Source organism: Primulina huaijiensis, chromosome 14 (assembly GCF_012295235.1).
Source record: "Primulina huaijiensis isolate GDHJ02 chromosome 14, ASM1229523v2, whole genome shotgun sequence".
Taxonomy (NCBI): domain Eukaryota; kingdom Viridiplantae; phylum Streptophyta; class Magnoliopsida; order Lamiales; family Gesneriaceae; genus Primulina; species Primulina huaijiensis.
The window spans coordinates 6645135-6667670 of NC_133319.1; the positions used below are offsets into that span (position 1 = coordinate 6645135).

Below are 22536 nucleotides of genomic sequence, written 5' to 3' on the forward strand. Positions count from 1 at the left end.
GGAAAGAAAAGAGCACAAAATTCTATTACGTAGAATAAATGAAATTAAAATCAATGTAATTTTTGTGCATATGCACACGAAGCATTATCCGGATGGATATTAAAAATATGTATTCATCCTAAATTAGTAAGAATTACTAAAATGGTCACAGTGGAGAAGCACAATTGACAAAAATAAAATGTAAAAAACAATCATATGCTGTACTCTGGAAAGGATGCTAAAGTAGATGTATCTGATTGATCCGTAATTAACTTGAATCACATCTCATAAAATCAAAATCAAGATCTCAGCATAAGTCGATCTCTTCCTTTATAAGGCCACAGCAACAAAACATCCTTCAAGACAAAAATATATATAACCAAAGTTTTGGGTTCAAACCCCTCAAATTATTCAAATCGCGTAAAATTTCACATTTAATGAATTCTCAGACTACCAACAAAAAGATTTTCATCACCATCCATTTCATATGTGGTGTTAGGAAATTAAGCTCCACCAGAGCCATATTTCTTTCCAAAGACAATCACCTGAAGCTTGTCGTAACCTGCAAGCACACCAGCACCAGCTACGGCACGAAGGATGTTTGCACCAGCACCCTTGAATAAAGATTTAGCACCCTCGTTCTTAAGAATTTGAGTAAACGCATCCATAGAGCTCTTGTATTTCACGGCTTCGCCAGATGTCATCATCATTCTTCTACGTACGGTGTCAATAGGGTAAGAGGCAAGCCCAGCACCATTTGTGATAAGCCAACCGAGTGCAAAGCTGGCAAAGAAACTATCCTGTAATCATGTAAACAAGGAAATCTCAGCAAATTTCTGAAGGAGCGAAATATCAATCAAAACTCAGAGAATTAGCTTTAGCCTGAATAATTGGTTTTAAGAAATGGATGCCGTTATGGATTTCAGATTATTCTAAGAATTATGTGATTCATTTGTTTAAAATGATATCTACAGAAGTTGAAACCCATAGGATTGAAAATTTTCCTACAAATGCATCGATTATAAACAATGAATTTCAAATTCTTCACACAAATTTTTCAATAGGAACAAAATATAACTTCTTTCACCGTGAGCCTCGTGAATGATATACTTTACTAAAACTATCACAACCAGTAGGTAGAGGGTATATGAACCTGCAAGGATCCAGTCAGGAGTACTGGCTTCAAGGAATCGTACATTCCAAAGTACAGACCGCGATACACAATAATGCCGACACACGAGATATTGAACCCACGATAAAGACCAGCAATACCATCAGATTGCAGGGTCTTTCTATAAACATCGACCAAACCATTAAATTGCCTATCACCTCCTCCCTTCTTTGCAGCCTTGGCATCATTGGCAAGACGAGTTCGAGCATAATCCAAGGAGTAGACAAAAAGCAGTGAGGAAGCACCAGCGGCACCACCAGATGCAAGGTTGCCCGCAAACCATTTCCAGTAGCCATCTCGATCTTTTTTGAAGTTGAATAGTCTCTTAAAGTAGTCCTTGAAAGCAAAGTTCAAGGCCTGTGGAACATGTAATCTAATAATTAGCATAAACAAGCAAACAGAATGTGAAAAAGATATGCATTCAATCTTTGCGACATCAAGAAATCAAGCAGTGAACCTGAGTGGGGAAGTAACGAATGACGTTAGCAGTATTTCCTCTCCACAATGATATAACTCCTTCATCCTGCATGGTTCTTTTGAAACAGTCTCCAATACCCTTGTATGGTTCCGATAGCCTGCCTGACTTGATCATTTCATCTTGATTCTGGATCAAAAGCTTCACACGCTCGATCGGGGCGGCAGCAGTTTTAGACACAGCAGCTGAAACTCCGCCCATGAGAAAGTCAATAGCAAAGCCAGCAACGCCTTTCTCTGAAGGAGCTTGAACAAAAACCGGTGAAGCATTTGCAGAAATCAATGACAGCTTCTGGGTCGCTGGACAGGTCATAGGATACTGTAATCCTGCATTTGTATAAGCGACATTTGAAAATCGCCTTTGATACATAACAGGCCGTTGGAATCCTCCGTATCGAGCTTGAACATCCTGGGAAAAACTGGAACTAAGATGTAGCTGGTTAGCCACCTTCTGGATGATAGTTGGGTGTTGGTGATTATCAGCCATTATGCCTGCAAATTAACTCCTGCAGGGACACAAATAGATGATCAATTTAAGGCAAAGACTTCACTTCCAAGAGAATGCTAGTGACAAGGGCATCTTTGCTGTTTACGGACACAGCAGAATCCAGCATAGAATTCAAGACTCGAATACATACAAGAAAATCACATCAGTTAGGAACATGCAATACTTGAGACGAGAAAGGCATGCATTATGTGTAATCCAAGGTCCACAGAAATCCTACTGTACCACTTATGTGAATATTACATATTTAGTATGCCTCACTTAAAATCCTACACTGAATGGCATGCACAGTGTAAAAATGCAACAACATTGACATAATTAAAAATAATAACTGACATACAGCAAGGAAAAACAGTTCAAGAATACTAGAGAAACCAGAGCGGGGAAGTATAAATCAAACCAAAGAAAAACATCAACTAGATCACATCAATAAAAGACTAAAATATTGTTATGGTTAGAAATTGCAAAAAAGAAGATGCTAAACCAAGTCTTACAGTCAAAATTATTTTCCAAAATTAGATACCCACATTAGGCAGCACATTCCATAGGTAAATTATTTAGAATATGAATGTAAGCATTCATGGACGAACTTGTAAATGTGTCAGAAGTGCCTTTTGCAACGAGAAACAGTCATGGCCAATAATTAAGTAATCAAACGTTAAACAGAAGTCCCAAAAATTATCTTCTTAATTATTATAATTATTACTATTATTATTATGATGATGCATTAAAAGGCAAAACAGAACCAAAAAAGCTTAAATCCCGAATCAAGCAAATACATAATCAGAGAAAGCAGAGATAGAGCTATTTAAAGCAATAATATACAATCCAGACAAAAAAAAAAAAATACCACGATCAATATAAATTGTGCACCAATAGGTAACCAAATAGATCTCAGAGCATAAAAGCAGCTTTAACAAGAAAGACTGTCAGCAAATCACAATCATTTCCATACGTCCAATCTTATGCGTCATAGAATTCAGATCTACACAACATAAACATCAACAAACGCAATCAGATCTAAATACCTAACCGCTTACAGACCTTTTCCTTCTCAGCAAATAAATGTCGAGTTCTCGCGGTATAACAGATCCGAAGAAATTTGAGCAGTAGATAACATCAAACTTCTACAGAAGTAATTAAAATGAAACAAAATTCTAAATACAGAAAAAAAATGACAGTCGCACAATAGCTAAAATTTCGCTGGATCCTCAAAAAATAATAAGCATGATGAATTGAAAGCAATCAAACAATTGGAGCTAAGATTTTTTACCTTCTCTCAACTCGCCGGGGGATACGGTAACGGAAATGAAAAATGGAGAGGAAAGTGAGGAAATTCGAAGCTTTTTGTGCGGAGAGAAGCGAAAGAAGGCCGACGGCAAAAAGTTGGTCCTCACTTTATATATCGGCAGATGGCTGACTTGCCCTATTTTGTGCGTCATTTATTTAAATTACTACGAAAGGCCCTCAAATTTTTGCATACTTTCAGCGAAGTTCCCAAAATATAGAGAGACTGCTAAAAAGTGAAACATTAATATTTTAGGACAATTTCATCCTAATCCGGGAGATTTACTCCATGTTATTAAATAATATATGTGTGTCAAAAAATTTTATTTATTATCAATTTATTTTGGTTATTAGTTAATTCTCTCTTTTTATTTCCGTCACTAGTAATTATTTTTGCCACTAAATCATTTTTTCTTAAAATATATCACTAATTAACATAAATTAAAAATGTTTGGAGATTTTGGACCACAATGCTAGAACATGTCTTTTGTTGATTCGGGATGAAAAAATTTTGCAATTTCAATTATTTTTTGAGAGAGATATCATGTCTTTGGTATTTCATTTATGATTTATGATATCATATTTTTATGTGATTTTGAAACACATGCTTTATACTTTATTGAAGAAACATGATTTATTTTCTGAGTATGCTTAAAATTTTTATAATTTGAGAATAATAATAATAATAATAATAATAATAATATAATATGACACATGTTATATACATGAAACGAAATTAGTTTAATGATTTTGTGTGATTATGGTTAAAGTACAGTCAAATGCAATCATAATTAAAAAAAGAAAAAGGAAAAAAGACACGTGTACGGAAAAATTTAATGGGGTATAACTCACCTGGTGTAGGATAGAATTGGCCAATATTTTAATGGATAAAAAATGGTTATTTGTGTGAACATCAAATGAAATGATACGATATTTTCCAAATAGAAGGAACAACTCAAAAAAAAAACAAAACAAAACAAAACAAAACAATGAGGACGTGTGTTGTGTGTGACTTGTGTCTATAAAAATAAATAATAAATATGAGTTACAGGTTGAGATTGAACAGATTCTTATTCGATATTTATCTCCATAAAAATTAAGAGTCTTATTTTCTTTCGAGATCATATGCGATAAGTGTTGGTGTTCGAATGTTCGAAATATCATCAGGTATGGAGATGATATCTCGATAAAATTTTTTTTTATGGAAACACAAAGTATGATGATACCCCGGGATGTCCCGGGCCATGGAGCCGAGCCATGGATAGTGCCCGAGTCAGGAGGATGGACTATTCCCGGGTCAACAAGACGACAATCTGAATAGAAATCAGGATTTCAAACTGCCCGGGACGTTGAGAGTGATGTGACAGGGAGAATATATGAAGAAGCCAGTTAAAAGGCCGGACCATTGAAACACTCAGGACATAACCTTCCCAGGTTATTGGATGACTGGGCTCTCATGTATTTTCCCGAAAGGCATTCTACCCGGGCCACTTCGATAGGAGTGCTGCATTTAATTACGCCGACAAAGTAGAGTGTGTGCGGCCGACCTATCTCTGACACTAATACAAGTTGTTGACAAAATCAGGTAGGCTGGATGTAACTAGTATGAGATTTGACATGTTAGAATAATAGGGTATAATCAGATGCCCTACTAAAATTAATGATCAGCACAAAGAGCGAGGTCATTGCATCCTATACTATAAATACCAGGTTCTCTCTTGGCATTTACTCTCCATTCAGATATTGAATGCACACATTTATTGTTCATTTACTACTCATCTTCCACACCAATTTCACAACCATCACTTGGTTACATTGGTTTACAGCTTGAGTCCTTCACTGACTTAAGCATCGGAGTGGTCACGCCGGATTCCCCTCCGACGTCCATTCACGTGGTTACTTTCTTGTTCGCATATCTTCTCGGCTGCTCATGGGAGGAAAGAAGCTTCTAATCCATAATACATATTGCTCTTATTTCCTTCACTATATTGATAGCAGATCTGGTGGAGCATCCGACACGGCTCATCCATTTCACCCGGATCACATCATTGGCGCCGTCTCTGGGAAAGATAGAGTTATAAGACGTTGATATGGCTCCTACCAGGAGGACGAATCAAGACACTTCTCGGATCCAGGAAGAGAATAACACACATCTTTCTGGTGCAGGTGGCCCACCACTCACTGGTCCCCGACCTACTATTAACTTAGCACCCGAGGATTTAGCCAAAATTGTATCTGATGCCGTGGAGGCAGCCTTGGCAAAGAGGCCCCTTGCTAATCATTCTACTCGGCTAGAGCAAGAACAAGAGCATGCACAAAAGGAGCAGGAGGAAGAGAGAAGGGAGAAGGAGAAAGAGTCAAGTGCAGGTTCTAAGTCTCCTACCGTGGCAGAAGAGTTAGAAGAGTTGAGGAAGAAGATGAGAGTATTAGAGGGGCAAGTTAGCTCTAGAAACAGCACGCAAATTGTTAGAGGATGCCCATTCTCTGATGCCATTGTCCGGGAACCATTTCCCGGGCATTTCAAATCGACCAAGGTCAAGGATTATGATGGGAGTTCTGACCCCGAAGATCATCTTGCTCAATTCGAAAACATGGTCATTCTACATTGTTATGGGGATCAAATTAAATGCAAAGTATTTTTACCAGCCTGGTCGATTCGGCCCAAAGATGATTCAAAGGGCTAGCACCTCAGAGCATTCATTCTTTTGAAGATTTTCAAAAAATATTCTTGCACCAGTTCAGTAGCAGCAAGAAATATAAGAAGACCGCTTTTAATCTGTTTGAAGTAAAGCAGGGCCAGGATGAAACTTTAAGGGCATACATCAAGAGATTTAATCGAGTAGCTTTGGATGTTCCCACCTGTGCTCCCGAGACAAAAACTACGGCTTTTATGCAGGGATTGTGGGAGGGAGATTTCTTCCGATCTTTAACAAAAAAATTGCCCGAGAACTTTGAAGATCTCTTGTCCCGGGCAGAGAAATACATCAACATGGAATAGGCACAGAACCAAAAAAGAGTGGCCTTAAAAAGATCCAGGGGAGACCGGGTTGTCAGGCCCGAGGAGAGAGCTCACAAGAAGAGTGGTCTAGGGCATTTCCCTCACGTCCCTCTGAGAATTGCCCAGGATCGTTAAATCTAAGAATGTAGCTCGGACATGACCCCTCGTCCGAGTTCCACATCACGACCGCCCAGACCAAAAAAGAAAGGGTTTTGCACCCTTCACAAAGAATGTTCTCACGACACGAGTGAATGTCGAACTTTGAGGAAGGAGCCCAATAAACGCCCTATGCCAGAACCTTATCCCTCCCGAGATGGGTCTAGACAACCACCTTGGTTATCTCGGCGTCTCGGACCTAATGTTCCCAGGAGATCAGCAGATATCTCAAGTGGAGGTAGGAAAGAAGAGGGAAGCTCCCGGGAAGAAAGAAGTAGACAACCAGAGAAGAGAGACGCCTCCCCGAGTCGAGGAGTAATAAAAATGATTTCGGGAGGGTCTACATATGGTGACTCTAACCGGACTCGGAAGGCGAGAAGTAGAAAAGAGTGTTTGGAAATTGACGGGAGGGGAAGAATGAGCCGGTCATAAGTTTTGACCCGGAGGATTTGAGGGGAGTCAGTCTACCCCATAATGATGCTCTCGTTATTCAAGCCTGAGTGGCTAATTATGATGTACTCAGAGTTTTCGTTGACAATGGCAACTCTGTCAATGTCATCTTCAAAGAAGCCCTGATTCAAATGGATTTACATGAGTACCAATTAGAGGCGGTTGAGACTGCCTTGTTTGGTTTCGCGGGTCATGCTGTATATCCAGAAGGGGAGATAACATTGCCATTAACCTTGGGAAATGAAGATCTGCGCAAGACAGTCATGACGGTCTTTACAGTGGTGGATGCCCCGTCCTCATATAACATTATCCTGGGGGAGGCCAGCTATGAATGAGATGAGAGCTGTGGCTTGCATTTATCATCAGAAAATTAAATTTCCAGTACGAAGACAAGTTGGGGAGGTCAAGGGAGACCAGCCTTCTTCTCGGAAGTGCTATGGGGAGACTGTCCGAGTGGATCAAAAGAGGGCGAGAAAGGAGGAAAAGGAGAAAATGGTGATTCGAAGGGAGGAGGTGGCAGAGGAGAGGGAGGTGCATTTTGTTGCGGAGGAAGAGCAAGAGGCGATGGAAATTGAGCCAAGGAAACATATCCGGGTGGCCCGAGACATCAATACACCCTCCCAGGTAAAACTCTTAAACTGTTTAAAAGCTAACCTTAATATTTTTGCCTGGTCTCAACATGAACTAGCCGGGATCTCACCACAGGTGGCTGAGCATAAATTAAATATCTTCTCGGGATCTCGGCCCGTGAAGCAGAAGAAAAAGCATTTTGGTCTGGAGAAAGATAAAGTCATCGAGGAACAGGTGGGAGAGCTGTTGTGGGCCGACCACATTCGAGAGGTCAAATTCCCTACTTGGATCTCAAATGTGGTCCTTGTTCCAAAAGCTACGGAAAATGGAGGATGTGTGTATAATTCCGGGACCTAAATAAAGCTTGCCCCAAGGATTGTTACCCACTTCTTCGGATCGATCAACTAGTGGACTCAACATCCGGGTACGAATTATTAAGCTTTATGGATGTTTATCAGGGGTACCATCAAATCCCCTTAGCCCGGCAAGATCAAGATAAAGCCAGTTTTATCACTTCTGGAGGCACTTTCTGCTACGTGGTTATACCCTTTGGATTAAAGAATGCCGGAGCCACATACCAACGTCTGATGAATCATGTTTTTCAAAAGCAGATAGGCAGGAACATTGAAGTGTATGTGGACGATATTTTGATCAAGACCCGGGAGGTTTCTTGTTTTGTTGAAGATCTGACTGAGACCTTCGCTACCCTGAAGCAATATGGAATAAAGCTCAACCCGACCAAATGCGTGTTCGGGGTCAGAAGTGGAAAATTCTTGGGTTTCTTGGTAACCGATCGGGGAATTGAAGTAAACCCATAAAAGATCAAAGCAGTGATTGACATGCCTTCCCCTCAATCTGTCCGGGAAGTACAAAAACTGACCGGGAGAATCGCTGCCTTATCTCGATTCATTTCTCGGTCTGCCCATAAAAGTTATCCATTCTTTCAAATCCTGAGGAAAGAGCAAAAATTTGGATGGGATGAAAAGTGTGAACAAACTTTTCGAGATCTGAAGAAGCATTTATCCGAGCTACCCGTCCTTGTCAAGCCTGAGCCCGGGGAAAAGCTGTGGGTCTATTTGTCTACCACGGAATATGTTGTTAGCTCCGTACTGATCTAGGAGGAGGGGACCGACCAAAAGCCGATGTATTATGCCAGTCATGCCCTCAGAGGAGCAGAGTTGAATTACACTGAAGTAGAGAAAATAGTCCTGGCTTTGGTGATGACTGCCCGGAAGCTGAGACCATATTTTCTCTCACATCCTATCGTGATTCTCACTAACTCCCCGCTTGGAAGAATCATGACACATGCTGGAGTATTGGGCAGAATGGTTAAGTGGACAATAGAGCTCGGGGAATATGACATCGAATATAAACCTCGAGTTGCTATAAAAGCCCAGGCATTGACAGACTTCTTGATAGAAATGGTTTACCCAGGAGAGGAGGAAATATGGAGGGTTTTTGTTGATGGTGCATCGAGTTTGTCAGGATGTGGAGTTGGAGTGGTTTTGATAGCTCCATCAGGAGAAAAGATCAAGTTGGCCCTAAGAATCGACTCCAGGGTCACCAATAATGAAGCTGAATATGAAGCCGTTCTGGCAAGATTACAAGCCGCCCGGGAAGTCGGCGCATCCCGGGTCATTATTTACTCTGATTCTCAACTAGTCGCCCAGTAGATAAAAGGAACATACGACGCCAAGAATGAAAAAATGCTCAAATATCTAGGGCTCATCACAGCCCGGACAGCCTCTTTAACTGACTGAGCATTGAACAGATCCCTAGAGAAGAGAAAAGGGAGGCTGATTGTAACGCCCCGAAAATTTAAAGGGTCCACGCAAACCTCATGCATGCAATTATTAAATTCTTTGTGTATTTTAATTATTTGTTTTAATTACATTAATTAATTATGTTGTGCATATTTACATGTTTAAAATATATTTTTCTACATGATTGCATTAAAACGTAATTTTAAAAGGTTATTCGAGTTGCGATCGAGGAACGGAGACCGAGGGCTGAAAAATAGAAAATATTTTTATTAAATAGTTGTTTCTCATTATTTAAAATATGGTTGATGATTTTTCATATTTTTGAAAATAAGGGGTTTTGAGGTGATTTTATACGTCGGAACGTAAATTTTATCGGTGATGATTTTTCAACTAAAATACGAGCTTTTTGGCAACCCGGCTAATAAATTCACAAATTTATTTTAACAAAAACTTTGTTAATATTTTATTTAAATCTTAATTAGACTAATGGGCTTAATTTAATTGGCTTAATAGGCCAAAGTCTATTTAGTAGTCAATTAGTGCTTAAAAAATATAAAACCCTACAATTCTTCACTCCTAGCACTACTAGGAATCGGCCCCATCTTTTTAAAAGCTGAAAACACTCCCCACCCCTCACACAAACACAATCACACACGGCACTACATAATTGCTGAAGAAATTCGAAGGTTCCAAAGGATTCAAGCCAAGGTTTCGCGTCCCGTTCTTCGTCGTCAACGATTATTTGAGCGTACTATACGCAAAGGCACACCTTAATCTTTCTTTTCTCATCCATCATGTCATATATATATTTTTAAAAGCTAGTTGGTTTGAAGCATGAAGCACAGAACCTTGCTGCTCACGTTTTCTTTCTTTGCATGATCTTTATGCTAACATGGTTGATGCTTTGATTCACGTTTCATGACACTAAGGGGCTGCCATGATGTCTAGGTTTGTTTAAGTAAAGTTTATACTTGTTTTGGAGTCCCACACACAACCGGCCGAAACGTAGAAGGAAAACGGAAACAAGAACAGTCAGACAGCGTGAACTTGCTGTCATGGGTTTAGGGGTCGGGTTCCTTGTTCCAGGGGTTGGCTGGGCTTTGGCTTGAGCCAGGGTATCGGCCATGGGCTTGGTTGAGGCTAGGGTAGAGTCCTAGCCAAGCTAGGACTCGAGATTGAGGGCTAGGAGGAGTCCTGAAACAAGAGGACTCCCACCCGAGAGGCAAAGGAATCGCGTGTAGGGTTCTGCTCTTCACGCAAGCTTGGGCGCGCGATTCAGGGGGTCTGGGCTGGGTCAGGTCTAGTCCTTAGGGTCCTTAGGGGGTGCTCATCAGGTTGGTTCTTGGCTAGAGGGGCGGCTAGGTTCCTAAGGGTTCAAAACTTAGAGTACATGCATGTGTAAAGTCTCGGCCAGCATGGGGTCAATTAGGAGCTTCTCGTTTTCATGGTTTGGGCTGATGTCTTGGAAAACTTAGGGTCCAGTAGGTTACTTTGGGATGTTGGGCAAGTTTTGGCCCGACATGGTCCAGGGGTAACTCGTGAAAATCAAAAGTTGGCTCGGGGTCGAGGTTTAGGTGTCAAGTAGGGATCTTAAGTAAAGTAAAATTGGAAAACGGCTCACGGGGGTCGAGTCATGGTCCACAAGGACTAAAATAATATAAAAAGACTAAATTTAGAATTTAGGAATTTTATATTAAAGTTTGGGATTTTTCGGGATTAAAACACCGTCAAAACTATTAATTAATGATAAATAGAAAAGTCTAATAATTAAGCTAAATAAAATTATGGGAAAATTAAATTAGGCTTAAATAATTATTAGGGACATGTTAGAGTCAATGAATTTAAGAAAAAGTCAAATTCGAGAAATTTTACATCCAGGGGTAAAACGGTATTTTTTACACCTAAAAATTAGTAAAGGTCATGGCAGTGCCCTAAATGCTATTTTTGTGATATTATGATTATTTTTAATTGATTATGAAATGTTCATAATTAAATGATGATTTTTAAATGTCTATTTGATTTTTATGATTTAAGGAAGACATTTAAAATACATGTTGCATGCTTGGTTTCAAAATGGAAAATGTAAAGATTATTTAGGATTTTTCTAAAGTGATGTGAATGAAAAATGTTGAAAGATGTGAAGTGATTGTGATTAATTCGTTAATATTGGCGACGTCGTGAGGGTTATGGTCCCAGTGGGAGCCCGACGATCGTGTTTCCATCATTGCGAATATGTGTAACAATTTTGTGGTAACGGAAGAATGGGAATATCGTGAGGGAAAAAGGCCCCAGAGGGAGCCCATTTATGGGAAAAGGTCCCAGGGGGAGCCCCGACGATCGTATTTCTATTCGAATCATGATAGGCCAGGGCCCAGTTGATCGGTGAGAGTGTTGCTGGTGTCCCCCGCCGCCCAGTACTGTGGTTATATGTAGATGGATCCATCGACCTTCACGATCATGATTAGGAAAGTCGCAATTATCGATCTGAATTCAACAAAGGAAAAGGAAAATGTTGATGATCATGTTACAAACAATGTTTTTGTCATGATAAGGAAAAAGATCAAGGTTATTTTTGCATATCATGAAATGTATTTTTACTTACAAGTATTTTCACTGTTGCATGTGGTTTTATATATATTATTTGGTATATAAATGATGGTGTGTTGAGTCTATAGACTCATTAGGTGTGATGGATGCAGGTGAGTTGGATGGAGGTCTTGATGGTTGACCCGACTGGACTGAAGGCGCACACAACCCGAGGACCAACGCTTCTATTATTCCGCATTATGACTTTTGACTCATGATTTATGATTAAAGATTTTTAAGACTATTTATTTATGTTTTTGAGAGATTTTTGAGAGGTTTATTATGGGCTATACTTTTCAAACTTATTGCTTTTAGGCTTGGTAAACCTGCGACGATTTCATTTTTATGATTATTTCATTGATTTCTAAAAATGCTAGTTGGTTGATGTTTCATTTTAAAGGGTAAAATATTTTATAAAAATATTTTCATGGGATGGACGAAATTTAGGAAAAAAAAAAATTTCTAGCACTTTTAAAGCAATAAAAAGGGCAGGACGTTTCACTGATACCTTAGCCAAATTAGCCGCCTCTGTCAGACGTAAGCACCCGGGAAGTCCTGTGTTTTACCCGGCTGGTGCTCTCTATTAATGAAGAAGTACCACCTACTCGAAAAAATTCATGGATGACACCTCTAATCGAGTATATAGCCCATGCCAAACTCCCGGAAGATAAAGCTCAAGCCCTGAAAGTCAAAAAGCAAGCACCCAGGTTCGTCTTTTTAAATGATGTTTTATACAGGAGATCGTATCAGGGCCCTCTACTCAAATGCTTATCAGAAAATGAAGTAGAATATGTCCTCCGAGAAATACATGAAGGGTGCTGTGGTAAAAATCTCGGTGGGACTGCCCTGTCTCGAAAAGTTATATTAGCCGGATTCTGGTGGCCCCGGGTAAATCAAGATGCTATTCAATTTGTCCAATCATGCAAAGGTTGCCAATATCATTCTAAATTTCAACACAATCCAACTACTGACATGCAACCTATCTCAACATCATGTCCCTTTGATCAGTGAGGTATGAATATTGTGGGCCCTTTTCCTGTAGCTCAGGCAAAGAAAAAATTCCTTCTTGTGGCTGTGGATTATTTCTCTAAATAGGTGGAGGCTGAACATTTGGGCAAAATTACTGAGGAAGAGGTGATGAAATTTCTCTGGAAGAGTATTGTTTGCAGATTTGGTATCCCAATAAGATTGATTTCAGATAATGAGAGGCAATTCCAGGGGAAGAAAATCACGTCTTGTTGTAAAGAAATGAAGATTACTCAATCTTTCACCTCAGTAGCCTACCCACAAGCCAATGGCCAAACGGAGGTGACTAATAGAATTATTGTACAAGCACTGAAAGCCCAACTTCATGGAAAGGGTAAAGATTGGGTGGAAGAATTGTCAAGTATATTGTGGGCATATCGGACAACGCCTCGAACCACTACTCGGGAAACTCCTTACAGCCTAGTTTACGGTTCGGAAGCTGTACTGCCTGTGGAGATCGGACAACCCTCTGCTCGGGTGGAATCTTACCCGAGTAGCAATGATCAGAGCCGAGCCATTGAGATGGATTTGATTAAAGAAAAAAGAGATCGGGCAGCCATTCGAATGGAAGCATATCGAATCCAGGTAATGAAATCCTATAACAAACACGTCCGAGTACGAGATTTCTAGGTCGGAGATCTAGTTATGAAAAAGGCAAAGCCAGTAGGAGATGTGGGAAAATTAGAAGCACGATGGGAGGGACCTTTCAAAGTGATTCAAAGAGTCAGCGCGGGAGCAGCTTATTATTTGGAAGATCCTTAGGGACACACCCTTAAGAGGCCATGGAATGCTTTTCACTTAAAGAAATATTATGTTTAAGTCTGTATCTATTTCTTATGCATCAAATAAAGAAATTATTCAAGGAAATGTCTACTAAGCCCAGGGACCCGTACCCTGGCCCGGAGACCCGCACACCGATCATCTACTAAGATCAGGGACCCGTACCCTTGCCCGAAGACCCACACCCCGGTCATCTACTAAGCCCAGGGGCCCGTACCCTGGCCCGAGGACCAGCACCCCGGTCATACACTAAAAAGACCCGTGTTCCGTTCATCTACTTAGCTCAGGATCCCATGTCCCAGTTATTGAACCTGGTTGCATATTCAGAACATTCTTGATAAGTTCAAAATATTCACGTTTTTGTGGAAGTGTGCGAAAAACCCGGGCCTTTCTTAACACTTCAGTCATGTTCCTAACTACTTATTGAATGCAAGAGGATTGACAGAAAAAACACTTCATTAAAGCAAAATAATGTTTACAAGGTGCCTGGAAGCCCGGGAGTAAAAAAAAAAGCGGAAAGAGGAAATTCTAGTCTACTTTGGGGGCCTCCTCTTCTTCCTTTTCTTCCGGGAGAGAAGCTGCAGCTTTGACCAGATCAGGGAAGTCTTCTTGGTCAGGAGGAACAAGGCCTGCTTTTTGAAATTGTTCCAAGCATTTCTTGAAACCTAGATCAAAATAGACAAAGACTTTCTTAGCCACCATCTTCTAGTGTTCCTGGGACTTCAAGAATTGGGCCATCCTATCCTCATGGGAAATCTTTGCAGACTCCAAAGCAGCAGTTGCCTCCTCAGCCCGAACCCGAGAAGATTCAGTCTCTTCTTTGGCCCCTTGCACCTCCAGGTGAGTGATCTCGAGCTCCCTTCGGGATGACTCCAATTCTGCTCGAGCTCCAGCCAGCTCTGCTTGAACCAGATCTACTTGCTGTTTCCAGCCAGCCTTTTCTCGGGCCAAGATATGTTCATGAAGCTCATTCATCCGGCCTACCTCCTCTTGGAGTTTGGCATGCATCTCCCGGGCAGAAGTAGCTTGGGTGTTGGCTATCTTCGCAGCGTGGGCCACTCGCTCGAAGGCTGACATAAGCATTTGCAAGCCCTGTAAAAATAGAAAAGGTCAGAAAAACTGATACATGATTAAATGACGGGACAAGTAAAAGAACTTACGGAGAAAGACTGGGCCACTCTTTCGCATAACTGCTCATTGGGGTAGAGTCCTCGGAGATGCTTCACCTCATCAGGGCGCAGAAGACCCCGGATCATCTTGACGAGATCCAAGCTAATGTCATCCCCAAAGATATTGGGGAGGGCCAAGGACCTCCCGTCCTGAGGACCAGCAGACGAGCCGGGAGGAGGGTGTGATCGGACAGATATTTCAAGTTCCTCCTCCAGGACCACTGTCTCAAGGACCGGCTCCGGCACAGCCTTCCTTTTGCAATGATTTAGAGACACCGGATCCTCTTCATCGACCAAAGAGGTGGCCTCCTCCCTGGTAGGAACAGCCTCTTCTTGGGCCTCCGTATCTGCCTGGACCCGGCTCTCCTCTAGTTCCCGGGCCTCAGCCTCTGCCCGGGCTCGACGCTCCTCCTGTTCTTGAGTTTCTCGGGCTCTCTTCTCCGCCCGGGCCTTCTTTTGCTCTGCTTTCTTCCAGGCAGATGCCTCGAGGAGACTGGCCTTGATCATTTCTTCTATGGCTGTATCAAAGATTAACAGTCAGAAAATTAACACACAAGAAATAAAAGAACTAAGGAGACAATTTACCAGCCTGTGACTCGGCCTGGTCAAACTCATCTATTATCTGGTCGACAAGATCTTGAGGACAAGACCCAATCCCGTAGTAAATTAAATTATCTCCCCCGATCAATACTGAGGATAGGAAGGACTGCCCTTCCAAAGCATCCTGTGCATGGGTAAAAGTGGGAAGAAGTTTGAAGTCTCGGGGAAGTTCAGGTTGTGTGGGCATTGAAGGCAAAAATCCTGTCAAACAGGTAAGGGGGATGAGGTATTGTAAAAAGAAAAATTTTGTTTTCCATCCCTTCAAAGATGAAGGAATGTCAGTCAAAAACCGGTAATGCATCCGAGCCATGAAAGAAAATACCCCGTCATTAAACCGACAAGAATAAAAATAATGAAAAATGGAAGAGTTGATGGGGATGATTTTCATACGGAACAAAACAAAAGTGGCCGCCATAATTCTAAAGGCGTTAGGGTGAAGATGATTAATCGGGAGCCCGAAGAACCGGGCAATCTCTTCGAAAAAATGGTGGATTGGGAATCGAAGCCCACTCTTCAGTTGTTCAACAAAAAAAGCCCAGGGGAGGGGTGTTCGGGTGATCGCTAGGCTTAGGAATTAATATTTTGTAAGAGGAAAGAATGGAGCCTAAGGACCTAATTTCTTCTAAATTAACATGGCGAAGGGTAGAAGTTATAATAGAGAACCACAAGGGCCCTTCTACCTTGTCCTTCCCTTTGCCTTGGGTGCCCGTAGGCCGGGAGGAAGAAGCTTTGTGTTTTGAAAGAGGTCATTTAGAGGTCAGAAATGAAGGATGGGGATGCCTACGGCGATGTGGATAGACGTTTCAGAAGGGGCCGAGGAGTTATCCTCCGACCGACCCCTAACGTTCTTACCAGACGTAGAGGAAGTGGAATTGGACATGGTAAACAAAAGAAAGGGAAAAGGACTTATGAGGAAAAAGTGATGACAAGTGAACAGGAAGCAAAGGTCGCCGGAGATGAAATCGCTTGGAAACGAATCACCGGAGAAGACAGAACGCAGAGAAAAGGAAAACGAGAAGTGTAAAGTTCTAAGTAAATCTGAGGCGGTATTATATATATAGAGGAAGATGCATAGATCTGGGCCGTTGATCATAGGACAGATGGACGTACGAGATCCACCTGAGAAATCGCGCGGGATATTTGAAAAGACAGGCACGGGATTTGAGGCGCCATGATGATTTATCTTCTCGGAATACGAAGAATCTCTGAAAAGATTTAACTTTTAGGGCTTACGTCAGCACCGATAGTGTGGAATCATTCCTATCATATCGGGGAGACTAAACGACAAATTGTTTCTCCTGACCGGGCACACAAGACTGATCGGGACAGCGAGTACGACTCTAGCCTGACTATTTAAGGAGGGAGTGATGATACCCCGAGATGTCCCGGGCCATGGATAGTGCCCGGGTCAGTAGGATCGACTATTCCCGGGTCAACAAGACGACAATCTGAATATAAATCCGGATCTCAAACTGCCCGGGACGTTGAGAGTGATGTGACAGGGAGAATATATGAAGAGGCCAGTCAAAAGGTCGGGCCATTGAAACACTCGGGACATAACCTTCCCGGTTTATTGGATGACTGGGCTCTCATGTATTTTCCCGAGAGGCATTCTACCCGGGCCACTTCGATAGGAGTGCTGCATTTAATTACGCCGACAAAGTAGAGTGTGTGCGGCGACCTATCTCTGACACTAATACAAGTGGTTGACAAAATCAGGTAGGATGGATGTGACTAGTATGAGATTTGACATGTCAGAATAATAGGGTATAATCAGTCGCCTTACTATAATTTATGATCAGCACAAAGAGCGAGGACATCATTGAATCATCTACTATAAATACCAGGTTCTCTCTTGGCATTTACTCTCCATTCAGATATTGAATGCACACATTTATTGTTCATTTACTACTCACCTTCCACACCAATTTCACAACCATCACTTGGTTTCATTGGTTTACAGCTTGAGTCCTTCACTGACTCAAGCATCGTAGTGGTCACGTCGGATACCCCTCCGACGCCCATTCACGTGGTTACTTTCTTGTTCACAGATCTTCTCGGCTGCTCAAGGGAGGAAAGAAGCTTCTGGTCCATAATACATCTTGCTCTTATTTCCTTCACTATATTGATAGCAGATCCGGTGGAGCATCCGACCCGGCTCATCCATTTCACCCGAATCGCATCATATAACAATCGCATTATCAAAAATAGTTTTGGATCAATCGTGTCTAACGAACAAGGAGCACTGGGGAAAAACCAACATGGCTACATGGAAAAGAATCAAATCCTTTGTGTGGAACACAGAACCATAAAAAAATAGACATCGAGAAAATCATTGGAGTACAAATATCAGTAAAAACCACAATAAAAAAAAAAAGACCGACAATGCAAAGAATCAACATCGAACATCAAAATATCGCTATGTCAAGATTTTTGCACAAGTGAATAATAATTTAATAAAAAAATATCTCTTTTTTCTTTTAAAAAAAAATAAAGCGAAACAATATAATTTAAAAGCAGAAGTAAGAAGAAGAAAAATCATATTATGAATTTTTTTTTCATTATATGATACAAAAAATAATCAAATATAAATCTTCACACGATAAAAATGCAAAAAGTATATAAAAAAAGAGCGAAAAACTGGGATCGATAGTAAGAAAATTGAATTGATGTCATTTTCTTTTCTTGAATTCTAAATAATCTTTTAAACCGAATATTTTAAAAAAAATTGATGTTATATTGTATAATATAATATTGTTTGAGTTATGATTATAATATTTGCCTAATTTATTTACAAGAGATTCTCTAAAAAAAGCCTCCTAGAAACTACTACAATGAAATTTGATATTAGATTTGAAAGGAATATTTTATTCCTAAATCAATTAAGATTTTATTTCGATTATGCACTTCTAGACTAAATTGATAGATTTGTTTTCATAGATATAGTAAATTCTATTGTTAGGAATTATTTAATTAATTTAGGAACTGATCTATAAGATATAATGTATGTGCTTTGAATTAGAGATTGATTCTATTAAACTCTAGTTTCCTTGTTTATAGGTGGGAAGTATCTATGAATATTTAGGTTAAAAAGAAGTACTATATATAAGAGGGTCGATTATTGAAAACGGATGCAACAAGGAGAGAAAACATATTGACAGCTATAGGAACTTTGCTGAAGAATATTCAGTATTGAAGATTTGCATAAGGAGCTTGATTGTTCTGACTACCTCGTGACCATATTGCTGATTGGTGCTGCCAACACTCAAGAACAACACTGACGCAGAGTGTTGATCGAAGAGTGTATTCGTTTTTGTGTTTTAGCAATACGTTATTTTTATGCATCTAGTGTTTAGTTTTGGTTTGAGTTTTTGATGCATTTTAATTTCTTGGAGATTGTCAAGGAATTTTGATTTGTTATACTCACTAGCATTATTTTGGTGTAAACAAATTACATAAGTTTCTAGTGAATTTTTGCAATGAGGCATCACACAAGTATTCGTACTTGTGCATAATTTAACCCAAGTGTTTATTTATTAAAGTTATATTTGTGTGTTAAATAATTAATTTTCGCTACCGTGTTGTGTGCTGGTGTTGCCAACATCGAGCACAACACCAAATTCTGATATACTAGTTTTAAATATTTATTTCCTATAAATCTATGCGCAACAATTCTTTCAAGTGGTATCAGAGCCAACACTTGAAACACTAAGTGATTGATTCTGTTTATCTGCTGTTTTTGCTTACAGGAAATTACACAAAATTTTGATGGATCAGTTATCTTCTAGTACTGTTTTTAGACCACCGATCTTGGATGGATCAATCTATGCTCTCTGGAAAGTCAAGATGAGAATGTATATTAAATCTATCTAAGAAAGAGCTTAGCAACGAGTCTTAGATGGGTGGTCACCTCCGTAAAAAGTTGATAATGATGGGGATAGTAGAGTTAAACCTAAGAGCTTATGGTCAAATGATGAAGTCCAAAACTCGAACTTTAACTCAAAGGTGCTCAATGCTATATTCACCTCTGTGGATGTCAACATATTCAGCCTTATCACAAACTGCATCTCTGCCAAAGAAGGCTGGGATATACTTCAAAAGCACTGCGAAGGTTCCGAAAGTGTTTGCAGAACCAAACTCAGGATGTTGACCTCCAAATTTGAAAGCTTAAGGACGGAGGAAAACGAGACTATTGTGGAATATGATCGTATATTGCGCGATATTGCAAATGAGGCCTTTATCTCGGTGATCCAATATCAAACGAAAGACTGGTTAGCAAGGTCCTGAGATCCCTTCCTGAGCGTTTTAATATCAAAATTTGTGCCATTGACGAATCCAAGGACACCTCTACAGTCAATCTGGAAGACCTAATTAGCTCTCTCAGAACATTTGAGATGAATCTAGACCTACAGAAAAGAAATACTGGGAAGGCTGTTGCTTTAAAAACCACTGATGATTCGGTGAATAGCCTAATTCAAGAGGCGAAGGATTCGGATCTTGGTGAGGAATCAATCTCCTTAATCACAAAGAAGTTCGACGACTACCTGAAAAGAATGAGAGATAAGAAGAAAACTGTATCAACATCAAGACCACAGTTTGTTCCTTTTGAAAGGAATAAAATAACTGCATCGACTCCAGGAAATTTTAGATTTAGAAATGATTCATCAGTTCGACCAGAAACAAAGAAACTTGATTCAGTCCAATGTTGAGAATGCTCTGGATTTGGTCATTATGCAAACGAGTGTGCCAACCGACTCCGCAAAAATAAAAACATGGCAGCCTCCTTAAGTGACGATGATACCGATGAAGAACGCGATTTGAAGGAAGGAGATGATTGCACCTCTCTATCTGCCATCCAGAAAGATATATACAAACTGCAGGTCAATCCCTTTGGTGTTGCAACACCAGGCCACAACAATGTGTCAATGTCACCATGTCTTAATGCTAAATCTCTGGAAAATTCAGATGATAAAAACCAGGGAGCTGAACAAGAAGAGCATACAGTGGAGATTGTACAGATGATGTACAAAGAACTTTATGATGATTGGCTCAAACGTAATGAGACAAACTTCATACTCTAAAAAAAAAACACTGATTTAAAGAGCAACTTGTCTTGTCTTGAAGTCTTGCTGAGTAGGAAGGACTATGTAAGGTTAAGGATGATCTTGAGAAGACATCAAAGACTCTTGAAAAATTCAACTCAAGCTCATCAAAACTTGACTCTATGTTAACTATGGGAAGAGACAACAAAACAGGTCTTGGATGTGTTGAAAGTGTGTATGAACATGGTGAATCGTCTAACTCTAGTTCAAAGACCACAATATTTGTGAAGAGTGTTGAGGACAATGGTGACCCCTCAACAGTGAACTCACCTCTAAATATTGTGCAAAGCTCAACGCTGGTCTCTGAACAAAAGCTGAAAACGTCCAGCTCATCTCCCTCACCATCAAAAGGTCGCTCTTCAGCAAAGGTGTCTCAAGTCAAGAAGCCGGTGTCTACCTCAAAATCCAAGCAAAGAAAGCGTCATTTCATCTGTCACTACTGTAATAAGCATGGACACATCAAACCCTTCTGCTACAAACTTAGGAACTACTACCTTAGCTGGCATTCAAAACAAGTGTTGCATAAGGTGTTGTCCAACACCGAGCCCAACACCGCGGTCAAGAATTCTTCCGCTCAGAAAATTTGGGTACCAAAAACTGTAAACCTATGCAATGTCATTTATACTTCGTTGAAAACTAATATTGCAGGTGCATGGTACTTTGACAGTGGGTGTTCACGCCAGCTGACCGGAACTAAAGAACACCTCACGGAGTATGTTGAAGTAAAAAGTGGGCGTGTGACCTATGGTGGCGGCGCTAAAGGAAGAATAGTAGGCAAAAGAACCCTGAATGTCGATGGGCTTCCTGAACTTCACAACGTTTTACATGTTGAAGGACTTAACTCCAATCTAATAAGCATAAGTCAACTATGTGATGATGATTTGTATGTTAGGTTCAATAAAAATTATTGTGAAGTTTACAATAATGCTAATATATGTATAATGACAGGTGTTAGATCAGCTGACAATTGCTACCAATTGGGAGAAGGTGATGACTGCCGTAGTGCCAAGGTAAGTGATCTAGATCTCTGGCATAAAAAATTAGGCCACGTGAGCTTCAAGACCTTGAAGAATTTGTACAAGTTTGATGCTGTAAGAGGTATGCCAAATTTAAGTTCAGGTAATACATATGTCTGTGGACCGTATCAAAAAGGTAAACAAACTCGTGTTGCACACCTATTGTTGCAATATTTTGGGACAACACGATGCCTTGAACTATTACACATGGATCTAATGGGTCCAATGGAAGTTGAGAGCTTGGGTGGTAAGAAATATTCGTTTGTTTGCGTTGATGATTTTTCGCGGTTTACTTGGGTAAGTTTCCTTAAAGAAAAATCTGATACATTTGATGCCTTTAAGAAATTGCATGCTAGGATAACAAACTTGTTCGATATGAGGGTGGTTAAAATAAGAACTGATCATGGTAAGGAGTTTGAGAATTCACATTTTACCTCCTTATGTGAAAAGAAAAGAATCTCCCATGAATTTTCTGCTCCTAAAAATCCTCAACAAAATGGAATAGCGGAAAGGAAGAATCGAACCCTTCAAAAAATGGCTCGGATCATGCTAAGTTCCAAGAATGTGTCAAAACGTTTTTGGGCCGAAGCTTTAAATACTGCATGCCACATTTCCAACCGCGTATTTTTAAGGAGTGGATCGACCATGACATCCTATGAAATCTTAATGGGAATAAAACCAAATCTAAAATACTTTCATATCTTTGGTTGTGTTTGTTATGCACTGAATGATCGTGATCATCTTGCAAAATTTGACTCTAAAAGTGATAAATGTCTATTTCTCGGTTATTCAATGAACAGTCGGGCTTACCGTGTTTTTAATTTGAGAACTAGAACAACTATTGAGTCAATTAATGTGGTGTTTGATGACTTTGCAGATTTAACAGGAAAAACCAAGGATGATA

General features: G+C 40.2%; 1 protein-coding gene across 3 annotated transcripts; it reads right to left on the reverse strand.

Moving 5' to 3' along the window:
• Positions 1-286: 286 nt before the first annotated feature.
• LOC140957239 (ADP,ATP carrier protein, mitochondrial) lies at positions 287-3555 on the reverse strand. Of its 3 annotated transcripts, none has more exons than XM_073414379.1 (4): positions 3403-3555; positions 1608-2130; positions 1133-1507; positions 287-779 (listed from the first exon to the last, which is right to left on the reverse strand). In XM_073414379.1, exons 2-4 carry the CDS (start codon positions 2109-2111, stop codon positions 483-485), a joined length of 1176 nt encoding a protein of 391 aa, XP_073270480.1. In that variant the 5' UTR covers positions 2112-2130; positions 3403-3555; the 3' UTR covers positions 287-482. The 3 variants fall into 3 exon arrangements, with proteins under 3 accessions (XP_073270480.1, XP_073270481.1, XP_073270482.1); XM_073414380.1 differs by having other exon boundaries at positions 1608-2116; positions 3403-3546; XM_073414381.1 differs by lacking the exon at positions 3403-3555 and adding an exon at positions 3174-3350.
• Between the last annotated feature and the right edge of the window lie 18981 nt (positions 3556-22536).

Coding starts and splice junctions, on each gene's coding strand:
- LOC140957239 (XM_073414379.1), bottom strand. CDS start 2,111: ATGGCTGATAATCACCAACACCCAACTATCATCCAGAAGGTGGCTAAC. Junction 1,508..1,607: donor TTCGTTACTTCCCCACTCAG/GTTCACTGCTTG, acceptor CATGTTCCACAG/GCCTTGAACTTTGCTTTCAA. Junction 780..1,132: donor TCCTGACTGGATCCTTGCAG/GTTCATATACCC, acceptor ACATGATTACAG/GATAGTTTCTTTGCCAGCTT.